The 22,132-nt window shown below is 49.7% G+C and overlaps 5 protein-coding genes across 5 annotated transcripts; 3 read left to right on the forward strand and 2 right to left on the reverse strand.

Moving 5' to 3' along the window:
* Positions 1-2,825: 2,825 nt before the first annotated feature.
* On the forward strand, positions 2,826-3,247 carry N7484_008933 (uncharacterized protein; the record flags this gene model as incomplete). The annotated part of the gene is made up of 2 exons (XM_057119320.1): positions 2,826-2,880; positions 2,934-3,247. The coding sequence occupies 2 exons, from the start codon at positions 2,826-2,828 to the stop codon at positions 3,245-3,247; spliced, it is 369 nt and encodes a 122-aa protein (XP_056968875.1).
* A 2,076-nt stretch (positions 3,248-5,323) lies between these two features.
* On the forward strand, positions 5,324-5,718 carry N7484_008934 (uncharacterized protein; the record flags this gene model as incomplete). The annotated part of the gene is made up of 2 exons (XM_057119321.1): positions 5,324-5,494; positions 5,638-5,718. 2 exons carry the CDS (start codon positions 5,324-5,326, stop codon positions 5,716-5,718), a joined length of 252 nt encoding a protein of 83 aa, XP_056968876.1.
* A 4,601-nt stretch (positions 5,719-10,319) lies between these two features.
* On the reverse strand, positions 10,320-12,839 carry N7484_008935 (putative differentiation regulator (Nrd1); the record flags this gene model as incomplete). The annotated part of the gene is made up of 1 exon (XM_057119322.1): positions 10,320-12,839. One exon carries the CDS (start codon positions 12,837-12,839, stop codon positions 10,320-10,322), a length of 2,520 nt encoding a protein of 839 aa, XP_056968877.1.
* Positions 12,840-14,450: 1,611 nt separating this feature from the next.
* N7484_008936 (asparagine--tRNA ligase DED81) lies at positions 14,451-16,238 on the forward strand (the record flags this gene model as incomplete). Its single annotated transcript, XM_057119323.1, has 2 exons — positions 14,451-16,054; positions 16,112-16,238. The coding sequence occupies 2 exons, from the start codon at positions 14,451-14,453 to the stop codon at positions 16,236-16,238; spliced, it is 1,731 nt and encodes a 576-aa protein (XP_056968878.1).
* A 2,634-nt stretch (positions 16,239-18,872) lies between these two features.
* N7484_008937 (uncharacterized protein) lies at positions 18,873-19,395 on the reverse strand (the record flags this gene model as incomplete). Its single annotated transcript, XM_057119324.1, has 2 exons — positions 18,873-19,143; positions 19,298-19,395. The coding sequence occupies 2 exons, from the start codon at positions 19,393-19,395 to the stop codon at positions 18,873-18,875; spliced, it is 369 nt and encodes a 122-aa protein (XP_056968879.1).
* Positions 19,396-22,132: the final 2,737 nt, after the last annotated feature.

The following is a 22,132-nucleotide window of genomic DNA, read 5'->3' on the forward strand; positions in this document are numbered from 1 at the left end:
GGTGAACCGGACAGGGTGCTCCGTGTCCGGTGCTTTAGCATATGGTTCATTTCGCCACTGTCTAAATTGATATCTCGAATTCCCTGAAGAGTTTGGTGGCGATCTACGGCCATACTCGGTCTTGTATGGTTTTTTTTTATTTCTATGGATCGGGTAATATTATCTTCAATGATCGGCTACTTTCTGTTTAATAATTGTTTTTTTTTTTTTTTAATTCCAAGTGGGTAGAGTTTCTTTGTCTCAAGAGACGCGGCACTTTCGTTCGCTGGTGGAACAGCTTTTTTAACGATGACACAATCTAGCACGGACGATCTTTTTTTTTCTCCTCTTTTTTTTCGAATTTTGAATTATTAGATTTCATTTCGGTCAAATACGAAGTGGATGGAGGAATTTACGCGGGGGAATCCACTATGCAAAATGCCAGACAAAAATACTGTATCTTAGCATTAGCCTTTTCCACTCATCGCCCGCGCAAAAAAGAATGACAAATTGTGGGGACGCGCGTGTAATCGGTATACGTATGTATTCGGCAGTACCGATATGTCTCCAGGGACCCAGTTGTGCTTAGCTAACTACCTAGGTAGCTATACAACTATGAACCATGGTCGAAGGGCATAAATTACAAATAGCGATATGCCTTAGGAAAACCTGAGCAGCGCAGCTACGCAATGGGGAAGGACCCCCCAATAGCGGTGCAGACCGAGCAACAATTTGCAGGGGTCAGATTGGGCAGGGAAACATGTGAGCCAATCCCGGTCATAGGCCTTGAAAATGAAGATAATCATGCAGAATCAGAAATAGCTGCACACTCGCGTGCATTTTCTGTTTTGGTTTCCATGCCTAATCCACTTTTTTTCATGTGAGCAACAGGAGTACTCTGTACAGAATCGACCGTGACAGAGACTACTCTAGTGTGGTGGGTAAGACGCTCTGACCCAGAGCGTTGAAGACCCTCTTTTTTTTTTTATCCCTCTCGCGGATATGCGGCGCGAATTGACTGACTCGCACGTTAGATGGAAGAAGTCAAAAGAAAAAAAAACCAACAGTAACGCACGGCGTCTATTGGATCACCAAGAGTCACCTGTTGCGACGCCGCCATGGCACTGGGCCCGCGGAGCGAATCAGAGCGCCGATAGAAATGAGCTAATGCGGGCTCAATTTGGGCCTCAGATGCAGTGGGTGGGGATTTTGCGTCTGCCAACGCATCTGCATATTTTCCACCGTTTTGTAATTTTACTGCGGCTTTTTCTTGCTTTTTTTATTTTATTTTTTGTTCCTGTATCTTGATTTTGATTTTGATTTTCCAAAAGTTTTCAACCTGTAATATCTTTTCGCTAGGCGACAATGAAAACAAATTTCTCCTGTGGAGGTCGACGTTTCCATCCAAAGACCTAAGCCCTAAGCAAATTCAACGACAAGTCAAGATTTGATTTCAATATGTCCAAGATAGAGCGAACCATGGTTAGAGGAGCGTGCCACTTTGGCAACTTGCGCGGGGACATGATGCGCATTATGGCCCCCATCGGCAGCACCCGGAGGAAATTCCCACTTTGAATTACAACTAAACTACTAGTTTTGGAAGTATCCCGCTCGGCTTTGGATGTGCAGGCGATCCAGCCGAGCTCCTCGACTCCCCACCCATACCCTTGAACGATAGAGAGTCGAGACTTAACGAGCTCCACTTTACCCCTCGGATCAGAGCAAAAGAACCAGAGCTCAAAACCAGATTCTCAGAATCAGAACCTTGATGCCAGGGCCGTTGTTCACCTTGGGCCGGAGAAGTAGTCTGTGCCATTACATAGAGGGCGGCCTGATCGCCAGTGCTGATCGTCATCTGCAACGGCTTGGATTTTCTTCAGGTAAAGGGACACGAGTGCACGGTGTCCAGGGTAGCGTACGCAAAGACCAGGGATCGTTTCAGCTGTTGACAATACCACTAAAGAGTCGCAGTAACCGCGCAATCTCGTAGCTAGGAGTACTACGAATCAAAATATCAACTGGACGCCTCTAGCTCAATAGCGGCAATGCCGCCCCATTTTTTCGCGTCTCATTTCTCATTTCTCATTTCTCGTCTCTCATTTCTCATCTATCCTGTTTTTGTTGGCCAGCAAGATCCCTGCCTGCATTTCTTTGTCCACCCCTTTTCCCCTCCTGCAGCCCCGTAACGCCTCGATGAGCGGGCTAGAGCTCCCGGTTCCGTGCAGATCAAGATCAACATGGCTCCTGCCCTGCGACCCCGCCCGTTTTCTTTGTCTCCAGGTCCACATTCGCTCCACCAGATCCAATCATTTTATACTGAAACGGCGTTAGTCGCGTAGCCGCAGCGACATCTGGTCACGTGAATGGATACCCGCCCGGAGACTCCGAATCCAAAGCATAAATTACGCAGATAAGGAAATAGTCTGCCCTGCTCTGAACCATGGATTCCGTCCGCCCTGTGGCCATCCGAGAGCGTCACATTTTGCACGAGTCATGTCGTGCATGTAACTTCCAACGGCCATTCGACTAGCGTGGAACGTGGCTGGTGAAAATAAATAAAATGAAAATAAAAATGAAAAAAGGATTGTACTGCGAGGTATTGATGAAAAAAGATGACACGTTCCACCAATCAGCAAAATCCGTTCATCACTATTTTATGATGGGCTGAGAGGATGTATCGCATTCCCGTCGATCCCGTTCTGTCCATATATTTTCCCTTACATCGTACTTGGAGGTCGACTCGATTTCTTTGATTGAAACAGCCTCGAATGAAGTTCGATTGCCGGTGCGATTTGAGATACTCGACCTGCGCCCGATCAGCAAGCCCAGTCCATCCTACCCACAATATGGCCGACGCCATCGCCCCGGAGCCCGCTAGCGATAGACGCCGTCTGCAACTCGGTACCAAAGGAGTAAGAGACTGGAATCCACAAGATCCCGCATCCGCATCCTAGTCCCTGTGTGCACGCAATCTAGGCCGCCTAACGGATACTACGTCGGCAACATGAAGCGAAATGAAACCGACCCCCTTGAACGGAGCTGCATAGGCGACCAGTATGGAGACCAGTGCGAAAAGGAAACGGGATCGACGATTCCCTGCGGGCTTTGGGGGACAAAAACAAAAGCGGGAGACGCAGCGAATGATGTGAGTCGTCATTCGAATCCACACCGCAACCCCTGCAAGATGAAAACGCGCAGTGACTGCGCAACCGCGCAGATGGAGGGGACGGCAGGACAGAATCCCGGTCTGGGAGACCAAGATAGGTAAATGCGCAAATATCTAGGTAATCAAGTTTGAAGACCAAAAAAAAAGACAAGGGGAGAGAGAAAAGAGAAAATGAACATGGTAGTTCATCCCCACACATTCATATTCGTCGTAGCGCGGACTGGTGATATTCACGCATGAGATGAGGAGGGCCACAGCATGTGGTTTCAGGTTCAAGTTCGCGCGATTTTCTAATTAAGCGGGCGACCGTCGTCCGATTCAACCCTGCATAGATCCTGGTTCGTTGAGCTGCGCCGTCTATGTTCGTACGCGTGGCATGTTACGCCCATAGCCTAAGGCTGGACATTGACATCGGGTATCTTATTCGTTGACGGTGGGACACCCCCGGCTCCTTTCTGGGGTTCCATGAGCCAACTGTTCGTGGCTTGGGCTTGGCTCTGGTGCTCATCATTTCTCAAGGGATGGTTTAGACAGTGGGATTGGATGCGGAGAATAGCAGGTAAGCTGCACGGTCGGGATTCATTGATCAACCATTTTCTCGCTTACATTGACGTAATTCATCTTTCATCCTACTGCTACGATCCAGTCCAGCATGGATATGGATCCAGCTTCTCCGTATTTGTTACTCAATACGGCCGAAAACGACCTTCTCGGCCCCGAAACGGCCAGGTTTTCAGCCTCACCAAGGCTTGCAGAACTCAAAACTGTTCGTTCAATGGTTACGTATTGACTCCACTTGATTTTGTCCCCACTTCGCACTCTTGACTAAGACCGGATCTCAACTAGGTCCAGAGAGGAATGCACGGCGGCGCTCCGACACCATGTGGCCCGGATCCCTCTCGATCCAGAAACTGGTGTCGTGCTCAGATTACAGTTTGTTCTGACATGGCTGACACTCGTAGATGAAAAAGTCTAAATGCTGAAGATTGAGTAGCTGCCGTAAGCAGTCAGAAACACTAATGTTATGTCGTGCAAGAGGATGTAGAGGTACCCGGAGAAAGAGAGGACATTGTTTGAAATCACAAGGAAAAAAAGAAAAGGAAAGAGTGACAAAAGTCGGGGCCTAGACAATGCCCAAACAAAGGCAATCACGTACAGCGTTAGCTCAGGGCAGCTAGCACATGATTAACTTTGCATGATACTTTTTCTAGCCTAGATCTCGGAAACGAAATGACATGAAGCCAGGAGGGCAGGACTAGGCCTCAGGCTTCGGATTCCGGCACAAACAAGGGATCCGATCGACCGCGCAAATCAGCCCGTAAGATGATAAGCGAGCGGGCAAATCAGAAATTAGACCCGGATGATTAACTTATTTTGAAATTGCTTGCCCAGATTAGATCCATTCTGCCACAGACCAATCTTCGTTTCTCGTGTCTTCCCTAGCTAGGACAAGCGCACGGGTGTATGTCTCAAATGATCAAAAGCCAAAGCCAAAGCCAAAGAAATAAAATAAATCAAAACAAAAAACAAAAGGGCGTGTGGATCAATCCCGTATTCCCACAAGCTGACCAATGATTACCATTACATTTCAGATTTTTGATACGGAGAAAGCACGGCGTAATTATGGAGTACAACGGAGTCAGGTCATAGCTTCCGAGAGCTACTTACGGGGACCGTTCAATATCCCCCAATCCGAATATTGCCATTGGTGCTCTTCAGCATTTGATCTTCTTCACAAGCAGTGGCTGACCAGACACGATACACCCGGCCCACTTGTGCGTGTGTGCTAGGTTCATGGCTGAAGGGAGGGTTTTAAGCCACGGAAGAGAGATTTATGTTGGTTGATCTACCTCATAAAGGCAATATAGGCACCAACATACTTTCGGCATTTTAAATGACCCTATTTCCTAGGTGCATTGACCAAGCCTTCTCAGCCCGAAGTCATTAGCTCCTCAGAGGGGGCCGCGCTTCGACCACCCTGCTAGGGCACTAAAGACACGTGGGTTTCGGGTGAGGGATTGCCTGATTGCAGAAGCTTGGATCACCTGAATCAGTATCGTGATCGTCGTATCTATTCTCACGTCAAATTTGGAGGTGAAGGGACAATTGAAATTGTAAATCTCATTTAGAAATTCTTGGATTCTTGGATCCTTTCGCTCCTGAGGGATTTCGATCGGCATGAAGAACCAGGACAAGGTCAACGGCATGTTTGATCCGAATTCCCCTATTGTTCTGTACCCTTCGTCACTAAGGCGTCAGATGAACCATGATCTACTGGAGAAACGAGGCCGAGTCTCACGCCACCAAATTGTTGCCCCGCTAACAGTCACAGATGCTCCGCGCCGCAATGTGGGTCTGACAGGATTGTCTCTGATACGTAGGCTGAACCGGAAATATATTTGATTGGTATGATTGATAGGCTGGAAGTAAGTTCAAAGCTCCTCCTTTAGCCTGGGATCGTTATATGATTAACTTCGAGTGGAAGTTACTAGATACAAAAGCACGCAAGTGCTGCCGTTGTGGGCTTCATGCCTCTCATTAGCCTAAACGGGAAGTGGCTGGGTGGCTTGTGATTCGCCGGTTCGTATATTCATAGCTCCAGATGTAGGGGCCGTGGATACACCCCAGAAATGGAGTCTATGGAATGGAGCCATCGGCCCCCGGTTTATTTTTGTTAGATTCACGATTCGAGATTGTTGATCCACCTCACGTTCAAGTACAAGTACCAAGGGTAAAATACTCTACACACAGCGGGGGCGATGCTGTGATACGACATGATCGAGCCGTGCAGGACCAGACCCATTGTGACTATAATTATCATCAACTCATAAGCGAAGTGGCCACGGCCATGTCCCGTTGGATGTAAAGTCCGAACCCCGTTCCGGTGAGACAGGGATCACGACCAGCTCCATACGAATCAGAATTAGTCCACTAATCACAGAATCGCGGTGGGTTGCAATGCCTCATGAGCGACCGCAAATGTACGCGCCGTGAAACCCGTGAAATGTTGAGAGATCAACGATGTCTCACGACCATGCGTGGCCAACCTCTTTCTTGATTTTCACGAGCGATCCAATCAACGTGTGATAGCCAAGGACTAATGCTTCACGTACAGCGCTATCACACCGCGGACATGTCATCGGGACATTAGCGCGGAGCTAAGGCAGCCTGTTTGAAATGTGTCGACAACAATGCTACTTGGGGCAATTTCGACGTAGGGGTCTGTGTGAGTCAGTAGGTAGGAATGTTGTATCGTTGAGAAATTGAGGTCGCATCCTTCAACGGCCGTTTCTTCACGGGATTTTCCGTATCTCCGCCGAATCGGAGGGGGATTCATTTTTTTTGATGGGGTTTTGGATTTCCTCCAACATCTCAATTACTCTATTAGGCAGTAATCTTAATTCTAGAATTCATTTATTTTCGCGAGAGAAAAATCTAGAAATGCGGGTATTAGTGCAACCCAGAATCCTTCATGATTCAACGGCTTGTGGTTCGCCCCCCTAAGGCTCGACTCCACTGTTGCTTCCCTCGCACCTCATACTCAGATGGGCACTGACCCGGTGATCTCCGTGTTCGGCCGTGAATGTTTTTTATTGCCTTAGAGTACCCCTGACCTCATGATCTTCAAGTAAGGGTGTGACGATACGAGGCCAACTTTGACTTCGAGTCTTAAATAGTATGTGGATTTCGGTAGGTTCGGGCGGCGGTCTCAATTCCGAATTATTGATCCTCCGAGACCGTTGAGGCCGAATTCGACAGGTAAGAGCGAGCACGATCCCCAGAAACTTTGTTCATGAATAATCTCTAACCATGGAAACGATGGTACAGTATGTGTAATGGCAGGTTTGGGGGTTCCGGGACTTGGTATTATACACCCCGTTTGTACACAGAACTGGCTACATAAAAAATTGGAGACACAATGCACGGCGTGTTTCAATGTCGTGACAGCTAATGTCGTATCGTGACCACTAGACCGGCAGAGCCTCACAACCGAGTCAATATGCACGTACGACCCCCCACTCTTCATTGGACATTATCCTAGGTGGGAGTGAAAGCCGAGACTCGTCTTTGGTTATTGAAAAACTATCCACGGGACACCCTGTCCCACTCCGAGTGCGGAATTCGCGCTTCAACACGGGATTTTCTTCAGCAGAGTCACCCGGTAGCTTTGTCGGGATCTTCCCGAGGCAGTACAGGATGCCATTGTTGACGGATTATCGAGACTGAACTGTTACCGTACCGGTACGGGTAATACCATAAAATACCACGGTGATCTTATGCAGCATCGCATCATACTACACACTATACGTAAGGCCAACTTATATCCACTCGAGAGAGGAAGTGAATCGAGACGCGATCAGTTGCCGCCAGATCGCGGGCTCAGTTCGCGTCACGGGATCGGCTGCATGATGCATGATGCAGAGCAAACTGTTTCAGTGCATGCAGGTTGCCTGATTCGTCATGTTGGTCGAGGCACGTCTGCCGGCTGAGAAGAGACTCCTTCCAAAAGAGATCGAGCGAGCGTTAATCATGCATGTCGTTGAGCGGAGTGATTGCAAGCTATTACCACCTTCCCCTTCTCTCCCGTGTCGCTCTCATTGGAGTCCAGCTTAGACGGGCTTTTGGCGTAGCTGAATGAGCGTTCTGTTCGTCCCTGGACTAAGATCATCTCCCGACCTTCCCGCCATTATTCAGTCCTCCCGCCTTTCATCACGGAAATGCCCCTCACCTATCTTCACCTAAAATCTTGGAATCTTCCAATGAGATCTGAAGTTCAAAGTTCTTCGAGGACCGATAACACCCGATTGACCCCCTCACCAAAACCCCGCATCCTTGCCCCCTCCACGTGGCTGTGGCTGTCCAAATCGGCACGTCTTCGACAAGGCGTTCCATGAATATCTACCTAATAATGGCATCATCGCCGCTCGGGGGCCTCAGCATCGGTCGCTCGGGGACCAAAGAGCCCAAAGTGGGGGATCGAAGAGGGGTGTCTAGTGACCAAACAAACATACAACCGGAAGACCTCACTGGATACCGAAACTGAGACTAGGGTACCGAGAGACCATTAAGCAGCGCCAAACCCTGTAATGAACTCCTCATCTACCCCTTTCAACTGGATACATACATACAACAACGCCCATGGATGGCTGGGGAGTTAGACAATAGGCTGTTCAGGTACGCAAGGTATACAAGCCACGGCGCGAACTTGTTTTTGCTACCAATAGATTTGAGAATCCGGCACCAACACTGAACCAACATATTCTGAGGAATGTGCTTGGTTTGGCGATCATTAGCTGGCGTCATTATGTCCATGGTATCGCTGTGACGTTCGCCACATGGGCGGTGGGGTACGGGACTGGCGCTGATGGGCTGCTTGGTAAGGAATGGCGTCAATATAGGGCAGGGTATCAGAAATAAGTTACCCTTGAAGGTCTTTTGATATCAAAAAGCTTTGATAATGTGTGGCATGACAAAAGGGTTGCCGAGCCAGAGAATTAAGTGACGGAGTTGTGACCATTCGGGTCATGTTGTTTGCTTGTCTACCTATACCCAATGCAGAATATGTAGATTTCCATCTTAAGCCTGGCGGGAGCGGGGCCTTTGACTTGCTTATGTGTATCTACGGATTAATTCCAAATCTTGGTGATGACCCCGGCATTAGCGCGTAACTCATCTATATCCTTGGCTTTTCGGATCTCGGGCACCGCCTTGCTATGCTGGATGGTAGGAGCCCAGAGTTGACTGCAGCTAGACGTTTGGGGAGACAAGGTTAGCTATGCCAAGCTTGGGGGCTTCCTAATCCTTTTGTAAGTCTGGTATACGTAACTGTTATTCATGTCAGCCGTCCACGAGAGAGCTACAATCTTGGCATCAAGGTTCCAGAGTCATACCTCATGACATATCAGGAGACTGGGTACTGCCTTTGAACGGTCGAATCTCTGCAAATTATTATAGGCCTGATGATTCCTATCAAGGATAGGTAGCCACCAGTTGTCTACATTGCGAGAGCAAAACATATGCATAAACACACTACTGAGAATAACAATGAGAGCCGGCTGGTATTTATCATTGGGTTGATTGAAGCCTGAGCCATTGCCTTTTTGTTGGCTTCATCTTTTTGGACGAAACAACCTTGGAAATATATAGACCTTCAAAATTGTCTTTCTCGGCACTTTATCTAGATACTCAAGCACCCGGGCCTGACCTTACTAGAGCTCTTCGGCTTAAATATATATTCATGAATGCACTCCCGGATACATACAGTACCCTCAAACTGCTTGCTGAGCGGTCAGAGCTACTCAATTGAAATGGTTGCTCGAGTACCTAATATGGGTCATGACAGTAAAAGTATATACCGTTATGAACGGTGCTCTTTATTTCTTGATGAATTATCTACTCTCGAAGATTTTGCGACAGCCCTGGTTTGTATATCATACCAACCTGAGGAGTGAATAGCTACGGCAGGTCTAAGCAGCATCAAACCGAGGAGTAACTGCTACTTTCCTAGGTGGTATATAGCAAGCTGCTATGGTATAATATCTTCGTCGACTCATTCATTTCTCTCGGCAACTTTCCACTAATTACACATTCACGGCCCAATTGCCCACCCTCAAAGGTGGAGCAGAGCAAGAGACTGGGTATTTTCACTGGATCGTACCACCCGATGCAACCTGCCCACGACAATAAAAATAAAAGTGACCAAAGGAAAGGGCAGAACAAGACAGCAGAGGGCAAATGTCACCATCTTGTCATCTACCCTGAAAACAAATAACCGGCTCACCCTCGCCTCCCAACTCACAAAATAGATATCAGGAGAACAGAAAAGAAAAGACTCATAGCCAGCTAACAATACAAGGTGATAAGGAGAAAGACGTTGAAATTAAAGGGGGATAAAGGTCATTGGCGGCGAACAGAAAAAAAACTTCAAAAAAAAAAGGGTGGAGCCAAAACAGTATGAAAAAAAAAAAAAAATAAAATAAAAGAAATGGTTCAAAGAGAAAGACAAAGATTGAAGTTGTGAAGGTATTAAGACCAATACAAGAATTGAAGCAAATAGGGGGTGAGATGGCACCACAATCCAAAGGAACTATATGTCAAAAAAAGAAGAGAAGGGAAATGCAATTAAAGTTACCAAGGAAATTTGAGTCGAAGTAAGGATCTCCATGGAGGGTGATTATTTGGCGCCGATTTCCTCTTCTGCCCAGCCAGGCAGAGAGTTTTCATTTTGGATTGCCAGTCCGAATCCAGTGTGGTTCAGACCACCCAGGCCGGATGAGAAGCTAGAAAAGCTGCCCTGGGGATGATGTGTTGTGCCAGTGCGGATGTGACCGGGCTGTCCAGAGACTGGCCCGAAGGGCTCTTGAGAGAACGAGGGCAGACTCACAGCCCGGGAGTGCTGTGCGCGTGGGACACTCAGGCTGCTTGTACTGGCAGTGGCATGGTGGCCAGGACCAGACGAGCCATTACCCACACTCAAGTAGCCATTCGCAGACGACTTGTGTTGGTGTTGGTGCTGCTGATGCTGATGCAAAGGCGCATCGATATTTCCGTTGGAAAGGTCACCGTTGCTGGTCCCATTATATAGAGACTGTTGGGGACCCTGAGACTGGCCCTGTAAGCCAGCGAGGGCCATGGGGTCGTTCATACGGCCCTCCTGCTCCTGGGCATGCTGTGCAGACATCTGGCTCAGGTACATAGTGAGCGGGTTGTTCGAACCCACATTCAACACGCCAGAAGGAGAGGACACGTTCTGCAGAGGGTGGCGCTGTTGTCCATTCTGAGAGCCAGTGGAGCCAGGTGCAGGGGACAGAGCAGGGCGGGTTGGGCTTGACTGGGATCCTGACTGGCTGAGATTCTGCTGGAATCCGTTCAGGGCCGGAGGAGACTGGGGTCCTTCCAGACCAGAAGCAGTGCGGTTCTGTGAGTTCTGGCCTTGATTACCAGCCTGGCGAGGAGGGTTACCACAACGATCCTTGCCAAAGTTGATCTTAAACCGCCTATATTCCTCCCGATTGCGCATGCCCTCAATGGCCTTGATGGCATTGGCGATGTTGGTGAAGTTCACAAATGCACAGCTCTTCTCGCGCAGGGTGTTCACCAACTCAATCTCTCCATACTCCATAAAGTCCTGGCGGAGGCGCTCCTCAGGCCAAGTTTCGTCTAGGTTGCCAATGTACACATTTCGGGATGCGCCACCGCTCACTGCCAGTGCAATCGCAGGTGGGAGCGGACCTGAGTGTTTACCCCAACCAATCTTCAATCTTCGGTTGTGGATCATCAGACCCTGCAGGTTACTGAGGGCGTAGAAGGAGGCGGCTGAGGTAGGATCTATAAAGGTCACGAAGCAAATGTGCTTGTCAGGGATATAACGGATGTGGTGTAAAAGACCTCCCCGAACTACATTGCAAATCTCCTCAATTGTGGTTTCCGGGTGAATGTTTCCAAGATAGATAGTTCGGTTGCCCAAGTTGCTGACGCCGCCCGCTGTGGTGGCTACCGCAGCTGCCGCGACGGACTGTTGGGCGAGCGCATTTGAAATCAAGTCTCGGTCTGCCGAGTTCAGCACATGCGCATAACCTGGCGCAATTCCCAGGAACTGTGCTGCATTTTGCTGCTGAGTCTTGGAGACATATGCGCAGCGGTCCTTGCCGTAGAACACGCGCTTGGGGGCCTGCCATTGTGGCTCCTGGGGAAGCTGAGCTACCGCCTTCATGGCATGACTAATGGACAGGAAATGGACAAAACCAATTGCCTTTTCCTTGACGATCTTAACGGTGTCAATGGGGCCAAATTTACCCAATTCCTCCCGCAAGTCATCTTCCACAGTCTCCTCTTGGAGGTTTCCAAGGTAAACATTGCGGGACGCGCCAGACTGTTGAACCGCCAGCGCAACGGAGGTCGGCACCTGCGAAGGCTTGCCCCAGCCTACTTTGATATCATTTCCCTTGATTGCCAGCTTCTTCAAGATGGCATCCGAGTGGAAGTGGGTGGCGGAGCTGCTATCCAAGAAAGAAATGAACGCGCAGTTCTTATCGGGCAGAAGACGCACCGACTCAATCTGCCCGCTCCGCACGTGATTTAGGATTTCCTCGGCGCTTGTTTCAGCGGGGATGTTTCCCAAATACACGGTACGACTGGTCCCCGAGATCATTCCCGGCGAGACGGATGACGCAGGACCTCCGAGAGCCGCACTACCAAGTCCACCCAGGCCATTAATAGGCGACTGGGGGCTCAGCAACTGTGGCGCGCCCAGACCATCCGATATCATCCCGCCGTATAGACCGTGGTTCTGCATACCTTGCATGCCCTGCATACCCTGGGTCGGACTGCCCAGGTGGGAGTTCTGACCGTGGCCGTTGGCATTGGCTTGCGGGAAGCCACCAAAATTCGCAAACTGGGGGGACGCAAAGGCGGACGGGGTTCCAGGCTGGAAAGGACTGCCAACGAGCAACTGCGACGGCAGCAGGGGAGTGAAATTCATATCGAAGCCGGAATTCATGTCGGCGGGTTGACCGGCGGCGGCGGTATTTATAGCAGGGATATTGGCGCGACGCGAGCGGTTGGAGAAGCCCTGTGGGTTCTGGTTGGAGTGATAGGCGCCGTGGGAGAAGCCGGTGTCACCGTTCAAGTTGTATTTGGAAGGCGGGATTAGACGCGAATTGTTCGGGATGCTCGATGCATCCGAGGTTTGCATGGCGAGGCAAAAATCCACCTGATACCCAAAAGCAATAGGCCCTCAGGGGTTTAGGTGAAGTCCAAACCGAAGGGGGGAAAGGCAATCCAAATATATCAGATTCCCATTCAGGGGGTGCACCGGGGTGGTTTAGGGAGTAGAAAGGGAAAGGAGAGCAAAGAATAGAAAAAAAAAAGGTTCGGCGCGTAGAACGAAGCTTCTTTCTCCAGGCGACGTGTCTAGTACCATGTCAATTGGAATGTGCATTTAAGGATCGGGGCCAAGGGGATAGAGACGAACCTGCGGCTAAACTTTTTTTTGTTAAAAAAAAAAAAAAAAAAAAAAAAGGGAATGTCACACGGTATATACCTGAAAAGAAACAACCCTGCAGATGTGCGGAGCCGAGGAGAAGAGAAGAAAAGAAAAAAGACTAAGAGATCAAGTCATTAGCTGGAAATGGATAAGTGGACAAAGTCCCAAAGAGTACAAGGTAAAAAGGGGGAGATGAGATGAGATCAGAGGAAAAGGAGGAGTGGGGAAAGGAGATATTTACGTGTTGAACCGAAACCAAACCGAAAACGAAAAGAACGAAAAGGTAAGGATGAAGGTGAGTCCCAGCAAGGTATGAAAGGTTTAAAAGGGGGGAAAGAGGAAAGGTAAATTGCCCGAATTCTAGGGGAAAAAAAAGGAGAAACGAGACAAGCACCAAGCAAAGGGGGCCATTCACCCATCATTCTTCATTTCTATATTCCCCACGAGATAGAATGTTGATCTATATCTCCTGTTGAACATGTATTGGGCATCGGAAATCATTGTCCCCCATGATCCCCCGTTGCTTATTCGAATCATCCATCTTCTCCTGATATCACTGTTTACACCCCCAAACCAACGTTCCGTGGCTCCTGCAGAACTGGATCAGGCCCCACCAATCACAGTCCACTCGGCGCCCCTGGCATGCGAACTGGAGAACTAGCACTAGACTGCTTTCGATATACGTCGTGACCGTGGAGGTGTTTCTTTTGTTTTTTTTTTTTTTTTTTTTTTTTTTTTTTTGTGCCGAATATGCAGCCCCGGAGGCATTCTGCATCTATAACATGATAGATGCACTAGATCGATGCTGACCAACCAGATGAATTATGCTTATATCAACCCAATCTACAGCGTCAACTTCAACTGCACAGAATTAAATAGATCTAGTGATCGATAATCTGATGAAATATACCTAGTCACGAGAATTTTAAGTTGATCCGATTCAGGCTTAATGCCGAATGTCAAAAGATAAAACTCACGGAAAGAGTTCAACCCTCCGTTGATGCCTGAGGCAGCATGTGGGGAAGTGGCATCGAAATTTACCCCTCCAACTTTCTCATCTCGATCCAATACCCTGTGATTTCCATATCGGCCTGGTGCCATTGTTCCCCTGTTAATTGGTATTGGAACTGTCTCGTGTGGTACGCATTCTCGATGGGCGCTTTATCTTGCATTGCATATCCCCTTATCTCCCAATGCGATGACTCACAAATGAGACCCTATATTAATTTGCCCGCAGCATCCGTCCTCCCCCCAAATTTCTGTCTATAGACTCAATTGCTAGAGCGCATTCTTGATTTGCATTTCATTTCAACCGCAATCATGGCTCCCTCTATCTACATTGACGAGGACGTCGGCCACGACGATTCCACCGCCACCGGCACCGAGGCCGCTCCCTACAAGACCCTCTTGCATGCGATGGTCAACCACGAGCCCACCACCGAGGGCATCCAATACCTGACTCGCAAGTCTCAAACCGATGCTGCGGGTGAGGATGTGGACCCGGCTGCCAAGTTGGAGTGGAAGCCCGCCTCCAAGTCCGCCATGAAGAAGGCCACCAACCTCTTTGAGCAGCGCAAGAAGAAGGCTGCCAAGGAGCACGAGCTGGCCATCCGGGAGAAGGCAGAGGCTGAGAAGCGCCAGGCCGTTCTGGAGGAGGCCAAAAAGATTGTTATCAAGGAGGATGCCTCGCTGCCGAAGCCTGTGCGCATTCGCTTGGACAACGTTGACCCGGCGGTCGTGAGCTTGCGCACCCCCGAGTCTGATGCTCCGGGTACCCGGGTTCGTGTTCTTGGTCGCGTTCACCGCATGCGTGCGCAAAAGGATTACGTCTTCATCACCCTGGTTGATGGCTACGGATACCTGCAGTGTATCCTGACCGGCGATATGGTCAAGACCTTCGATATCATGACCTTGACCCTGGAGACCTCTATGGCCATCCACGGTGAGATGCGCGCCGTCCCCCCTAAGCAACACGCCCCCAACGACCGTGAGTTGCACGCCGACTTCTTCACCATCATTGGCAAGGCCGCTGGTGACAAGGAGGCCATCACCAACCGCGTGGCGCATGACGCCGACCCTCAGACTCTGCTTGACAACCGCCATCTAGTGCTGCGTGGAGAGACCTCGTCATCCGTGATGAAGGTTCGTGCTGCTGTTCTCCGTGCCTTCCGCAAGGCCTTCGAGGAGCACCGCATGCTGGAGGTTACTCCTCCGGCAATGGTCCAGACCCAGGTGGAAGGTGGCAGCACTCTGTTCGGCTTCGACTACTACGGCGAGAACGCCTACCTGACCCAGTCCTCCCAACTGTACCTGGAGACCTGTCTGCCCTCCCTGGGTGACGTCTTCTGTGTGTGCCCCTCATTCCGTGCGGAGAAGTCGCTCACCCGACGCCACCTGTCGGAATACACTCACATTGAGGCCGAGCTGGACTTCATCACCTTCACTGATCTGCTCGACCACCTCGAGGCAATGATTTGCCGTGTCATTGACTTGACCCTGGCCGAGCCTGAGATCGCCGCCTTCATTAAGAAGCTCAACCCTGACTTCAAGGCCCCATCGCGTCCCTTCCGCCGCATGAAGTACTCCGATGCCATTGACTGGTTGGTTGAGCACGAAATCCCCAACGAGGAGGGTGAACCCCACAAGTTCGGTGATGACATTGCCGAGGCTGCTGAGCGTCGTATGACCGACATCATCAACCAGCCCATCTTCCTCACCCACTTCCCCGCCGAGATCAAGGCCTTCTACATGAAGAAGGATGTCGAGGACCGCCGCGTCACTGAGAGTGTTGATGTGCTCATGCCCGGCGTTGGTGAGATCGTCGGTGGCAGTATGAGAATGGACGACTGGGACGAGTTGATGAACGCCTACAAGCACGAGGGCATGGACCCCAAGCCTTACTACTGGTACACTGACCAGCGCAAGTAAGTTTGACCCGTGACTTACTCTATTCTTTGCAATTCTTTACTAACATCAAATAGGTACGGTACCTCTCCCCACGGAGGTTACGGACTCGGTCTGGAGCGTTTCCTGGCTTGGTTGTGCGCTCGCTACACTGTCCGTGATTGCTCGTTGTACCCTCGCTTCACTAGCCGTTGCACCCCGTAAGCTGGTGAAGTTTCACATATTGTTCTGAGGATCTAGGGATTGCATCAGATTTCGGATTTATATTTAGGATATCAAAAATGGGCTGGATCAACGAGATAAAGAATTTCCTTTTGCTAGAACATTGCATTTCAAGTTGTTTGCATTCCTGAATTCACTAGTACGTAATTATTCGAGCAAAGGCGTTCAGTGATCACCTTATCCAAGCCATCTTTACCGCTATGGGATAGATACAGGAGGTTTCCACGTAGGCTCTCTTTCTGCTGTGCCTTGGATATCGGTCATGAATCTGAGCACAACAAGATCGCGTAATGGGAAATGATGAACTTGCCTAGGTGGTGGCATTAGTTTGGAGGTTACTTGACCAATCCATTACTCTTCTCTTTTACCCTTCCTGACATACAGTCCGGAAAAGTCCAAAGTCAGTTCATATCCACTTACTCTCATAATGGTACACAGCAGCATCAGCCATCCAAATTCTATCCCTACCGAACATGAAGGGCAAGAAAGTTAAGTGACACGACATGAACGCGTAAATGCAATGATATCCACCCGAGCTGGCTGCCAGTCCGGCCGTTACACACACAAGTGTTAGCTAGTCCATGTTGGTCGGGTCGAGTGATCGATTCCTGGAGACATAGCTAAGACTAGCCTAGACCGGGTCTCCAAAGGACGTATTGATAAAGATGTGTCCTTGTTGACCGAGAACCTGGTGCTTGGAACCCCAGTTCAGGCTGGGGCTGCATGGAGTAGTTGCGGCTTCGATGTGGATGTAGACGTGTTGGAAACGTAACGCCGATATGGTATTGTGAAGGCTTAGGGTTTCTGGTGCGGCGTGGGATCTGTGATCTGGCACGAGTGTTAGTGGTGAAGCCTTGATAGCTTTAAAGTTGGATAGTGCTGCTAATTGTGACGCTGGAGTTGGCTGGTCGCGGTCTCTGCTACGAGTGATTGGAGCGAGTACGAGCAGGGGGGCTCGCCCTTGTCGCTACTCCTATCCTTGATGCAGCAGATTAGAGTGGTGAATCATGAATCACATGGTCGACAACAGGAGAGGGCAATTGTGGTTCGAGTCGGTTCGAGTCGGCAGCGTTCGGTAGTTGTCGTGCGTTGCAGTCTCTAGGAAGATGAGATGGGGTTAGACGCGGATCGGGGATCCTGAACTGGAGCTGAAGCTGAAACTGAAGGAACTGAAGTAGCGGTGACCGGTGTCATCTCTTGAACAGATTGCTGCGAAATGCAAAACATAAACACGTCCCTGCTAGCTCAAGATAGTAGGTAGACCAAGAACAAAGTACCCAAACGCATAGACAAGACCTGTCGCCATCCCCTAGACACAGCCGCAGTGGCCGATCATCAAGTTTCCCCTATGGATCGGCTGGGGAGCCATTTTTGCTTTGGCTACATCTGTGCTCCTTCACAAACACGATCCAGGCACAGTCCACCTTCACGCAGCAGTGGAAGAAAAACATCACCAAGCTCTAGGGAAGCCGAGTCTGTGCACGGCTGCAGGAAAGAAAGGGTTGCAAGCTGACGAATAACTGGTCGCACAGAGGGAGGCAGACATGCTCCACAGGCTGTGATGCCATTGCTCCAAATGCACGGAGATAGAATCCGTACCAGCCCACAGGAGCCATTCCGCTTCTCCGTTTTGAGTTCGAGCCGCCGTCAAGGGCATTTGACGAGACGAAGACTATTTCAGCCTTGTGCAGATCTAATGTCATCTGTATTTTTTGTTCTTTTTTCTGATGTTATGTAGTACAGTGAAGAGTTGATTTCCTTCGGCTCTGTACGCCTATGTGAAGAGAGGACCCTCGGTTAATAACTGCACATATTGGTGGGTTTCGCGTTCTTGTTCATGCCGAGGAGCTTCCAATCATACTCTCAGCTTTCCTGATTCGTTTTTGATTCGATGCTGTGGCAGATGATGTCTCGGGTCTAACCTGGCCACGGGTTGCAACGCGCTCCTTATAGGTTCCTGCCGTTGCTCGATGGCAAACGTGTACTCAAGCTTTCTTTTTGGGGTTGACCAGCCCTAGATCCGTCATAGCGCATGTGCCGTCCATGGATGAAGCTCATCACTCGCGAGGTCGATGATATCAGGGGCAAATGTTCCCCTCACGTCCCATATTATGGCACCTGACTCCGTCCATGTGATTTGAGCTTTTTCACCCTCCGACGGTCAGTTTATCCCGTTTCTATGGCTTGTTTGCCACAAGCCTCAAGTTCCCGCTCTGGATAATACTGCGGCAAATTAACAATATAGGTACTCGTACTGGGCGTACTATTGCAACGTCCATCTCTGGAGTCTGTAATCCAAGGAGTCTGGAGTACACGGAACCATTCAAGCAAAGCCAGTCGCGCATTTGCGAAAATAATTAAGACAAAAGGGCTATATCAACTGCCATCTGTCGGTCCACGCCACTGTTTAAACTCGCTTTCCCATTGTACCCAATCATATCAATCCAAATCAACAGCAGGACTTTCATCATTCGTCAAAGTCTAAGATTCAATCTGTGGCACCATTCACCCAGCATGGCATTCCACTCGCGCCCATTTTCTCAACCCCCAACAAGCCTCTCTTCAAGGGAACCTGAAGTTTGGAAACTCGGGAGTTTCGACAAGGATTCACCTTCATCAAGAACGACCAGGACGAGCACCGTTAGTGTTCCCGTTCGCAGAGCCAGAGTCTGCGGAATATTGAGCGATTTGTTCGAGTATCTGGTCGTGCGAGGCGCCGGTGCGAATCGTGGAGATGACGCGGGCCACCGACTCCTCATCCCCGGTAGCGATGAAGTCCAACAGCTTGTTGACCAGGGAGCGATAGTGGGTTATTTCGTGGGGTTCACGACCTAGACTTGCGCTGGATGTGCCGCTAGATGTGCCGCTGCTGTTCGAGCCACCCAGGCTGGGCGATGTTTCAGCCTGAAGATCACACAAACTGTGCCAGCATATAATGTGTATCGCTGGTGTCTTTCTGCTTCATAAAAAGAGCGGCGCCATCTCTGAGAGAGAAGACGACGGATAGAAACAGACGGCAACTGATGGAACTTGCTACATACCTCGGGGTACCCGCTGACGAGGCTTGCTGCCTTCGTTCGTCCCGTGCCGGGCTTCCCTGGCTACCGGGCACATCGTTCGTTGGGCGTCGGTTTGACATATGGTGTCGGATGTCGTCAAAGTAATCTACGGAAAAAAGACCCGATGGGCTCAGATTTGAGGCTGTCACACGTTGCTAGGATGTCTGGACAAGATACCCCTCTCTATGGGTTGTTCTTGGGAAGGCCAGAGACGTCTTTAGAAAGACAGTCAGTACGGGAAAAGATAGCACGTAGAAACGGGTGAGTAGAATAGAATCAAATGAATCTGGAAAAGGGAGATATGCAAGGACAGAAGAAACGTAGAAATGAGGTTCATTGAACGGGCGGGAAATGGGTAAAGGGCAGAACGCGGTCGGCCATACAGTTTGCAAGTACTTGTGAGCGATCCCCACTCAGGTAAGAAGCAATGTTCTGCAGCGTAGGAGAGAACCCGAAAATCAAAATAAAATCAAGGACGAAGATTAAGTCAAGGGAGAGTTTCAAGGAAAAGGCGGGAGCCAAAAAGGAAAACTCTCGATCCCGAGCTGATCGATTCTCCCCGCCAGACCAGAGATCGATGCCCCATGGCCTAAGTACGACACACTTGGCTCGGCAAGGTGAATCGTCTCGATCAATGAGAGCTTAGCGGGTGCATTTCCCTGGGATCGTGAATTTCTCCGGTGTCCCGAGCGCAAATAAGAACACAAATTTGTTTGTATGGAGAGCCTGATCTATGTCTTGGTGATTCTTCACTAATCGTAGGCTCTCGTCGGCTCCGGAGAAATGTACCGACCAATCGACGATGGTTCCTTCCGTCTCGGACCCACGATGTATCGACAACCATCCATCTTGGGACGTCACGTCTTCGCATTTGGCTTCATGTGGCATTCGATGGGGCTTTTAAATTTTGGACGGTCCCGATAATAAACGCGGTGATTGGTTGGGCATGTTGGTCCCGAGATTCTTATTGGGCCATCCTGCGTGGATCGGGGTCGTTTCGGATCCAAGCAGATGGAATTGCCTTGCAATCACACTGGTATCATGAAAGATTGATGACCCTGCAGCATACTTCTTTGTGGTGCTTACCACGTCACAGGGATACGCCCCATATGTTAGGAGTATCAAGGAAAGCAGTCGACTGATGCGATTCGTTTAGTATTGACTTGATCTTCTAGGGACAGATCGCGCAGACCATCGACCCCAAAGACAGCTCACCATCGAGGAGATCACAGAACAACAGGGGAGGATGGTGTTGAGGCTGGTTCCATTAGAACCTTGAAATGATATTGCCTGGGCAGCATGATCACCGAATGCTCTCGCTGTTGTTCGCTAGCAAGGGTCCAACGGGAGTCGGTCATCGAGCGTTTCTTGCCGAGTATCCATCGATAGCCTCCTTCACCTCTCAAGCCATAAGTTCCATTGGCTTCAGCTAATTGAATGTTGGTGAGTCTTCGCAAAGTGGACGAGAGCGAGATATTGCAGTACCCTGAAGTCCTTCAGGGATGCAATCAACCATGAAGTCCTGGATAAGTGGCTGGACACTTGGGCCTTTCACCTCAACATTATTGCTGACTCGCTTCTTCTTTTCACAGCACAACATAATTCGTCGACTCCGGCAGGCGCGTCTGCATCGTCACTCTGAGCCCGTATTGCAATCTTGAAGCTCGAATTCCCTTGCGACGTGTATCCTCAAATCGGCCCTTCCGCTCATGCCCCTTAATTCTCATTTGGCATCATCATTCATGGGTGGAAATTCTTGTTCGCGAGAAATATCTTCACGAAATACGACGTTTTATCCTGCCCAAGTTCAGAGCTATAGATAAAGAGTCCATGTGAGATGCATTGGGTGCATCGAGATAGGTCATAAGAGGCGCAGTGAGGTACAATCGCCCACATGAGAAGGGTCTATAGACGATGTCCATTTGATAGACCTTTCCGTCATCGACACTGGAGTAGCCTGGCACCTGGGACGAGTTGGGTGTCTTTGGCAGGAAACGGCTGCGCCCTATGATGACCAACGAAGATGCCAACCCAGTCGTTTTCGAAAGTCCATGACTGATTCCATCAGAGCCTGTAATAGGGCATCAGTCTGGTTCCTGTGACCATCTCGATACCGATACTGGGGCAGCTACGATCATTGAGAAGAGTCGGTCCTATTTTGTCCAGGGTGGCCATTCGGTGCATAGCCTGTTGAGGGCAAGCTGTGAATGTGTGCCTTGCCGATGTTGATATTCACTCTTTGGAAGTCGATCAGAGGAAGAAAGGTATCGTGTTCCTTGAGGATTCTGGTACGGATATGGGTGTCGATTTGCAGGATAGGAAGGCCCACGTGTCGTGGCCGACAAATGGTTATCAATCTCCAGCTTGCAAAGAGCGACTTGGGTCGAGGACTGCACTTGTCTAGGACGGTCAATAAGGTCAGTAACGTGTGGCTCTCCTCGGTGGCGGAGACCTCATTCACGCAATCCGGTCGGCAAGTAAAATTTCAGCCAAGGGCCTTGCAGCGCCAGTGATGACTCCATTCAGGACCAGGGGTTGCTGATGCATTCATTTTGAAAAGACCTCTGAGTTCTTCAATGGGTCTTTGGCTATTTGTGTCAGTGATGGTCTCGGTTCGTGGTTAGGGGATATTGATGCAGCTGTGTGATGGGGTTCAAAGGACTGGAAGCCTCTGGATACCCAAAGCTACAGGCTCTCATCCTAGGCACATCGTGACGTTCATTTCCATCACTCGGATGCTCAGCAAAGGATCGGAACGGCTCAACCCTCACTTGAGTTTTAACCGCTTCCTAATAATTGAAGAACAATTACGCCCCT

Source organism: Penicillium longicatenatum (genome assembly GCF_028827895.1).
Source record: "Penicillium longicatenatum strain IBT 33135 chromosome Unknown contig_6_segment0_segment0, whole genome shotgun sequence".
NCBI classification, from domain to species: Eukaryota; Fungi; Ascomycota; class Eurotiomycetes; order Eurotiales; family Aspergillaceae; genus Penicillium; species Penicillium longicatenatum.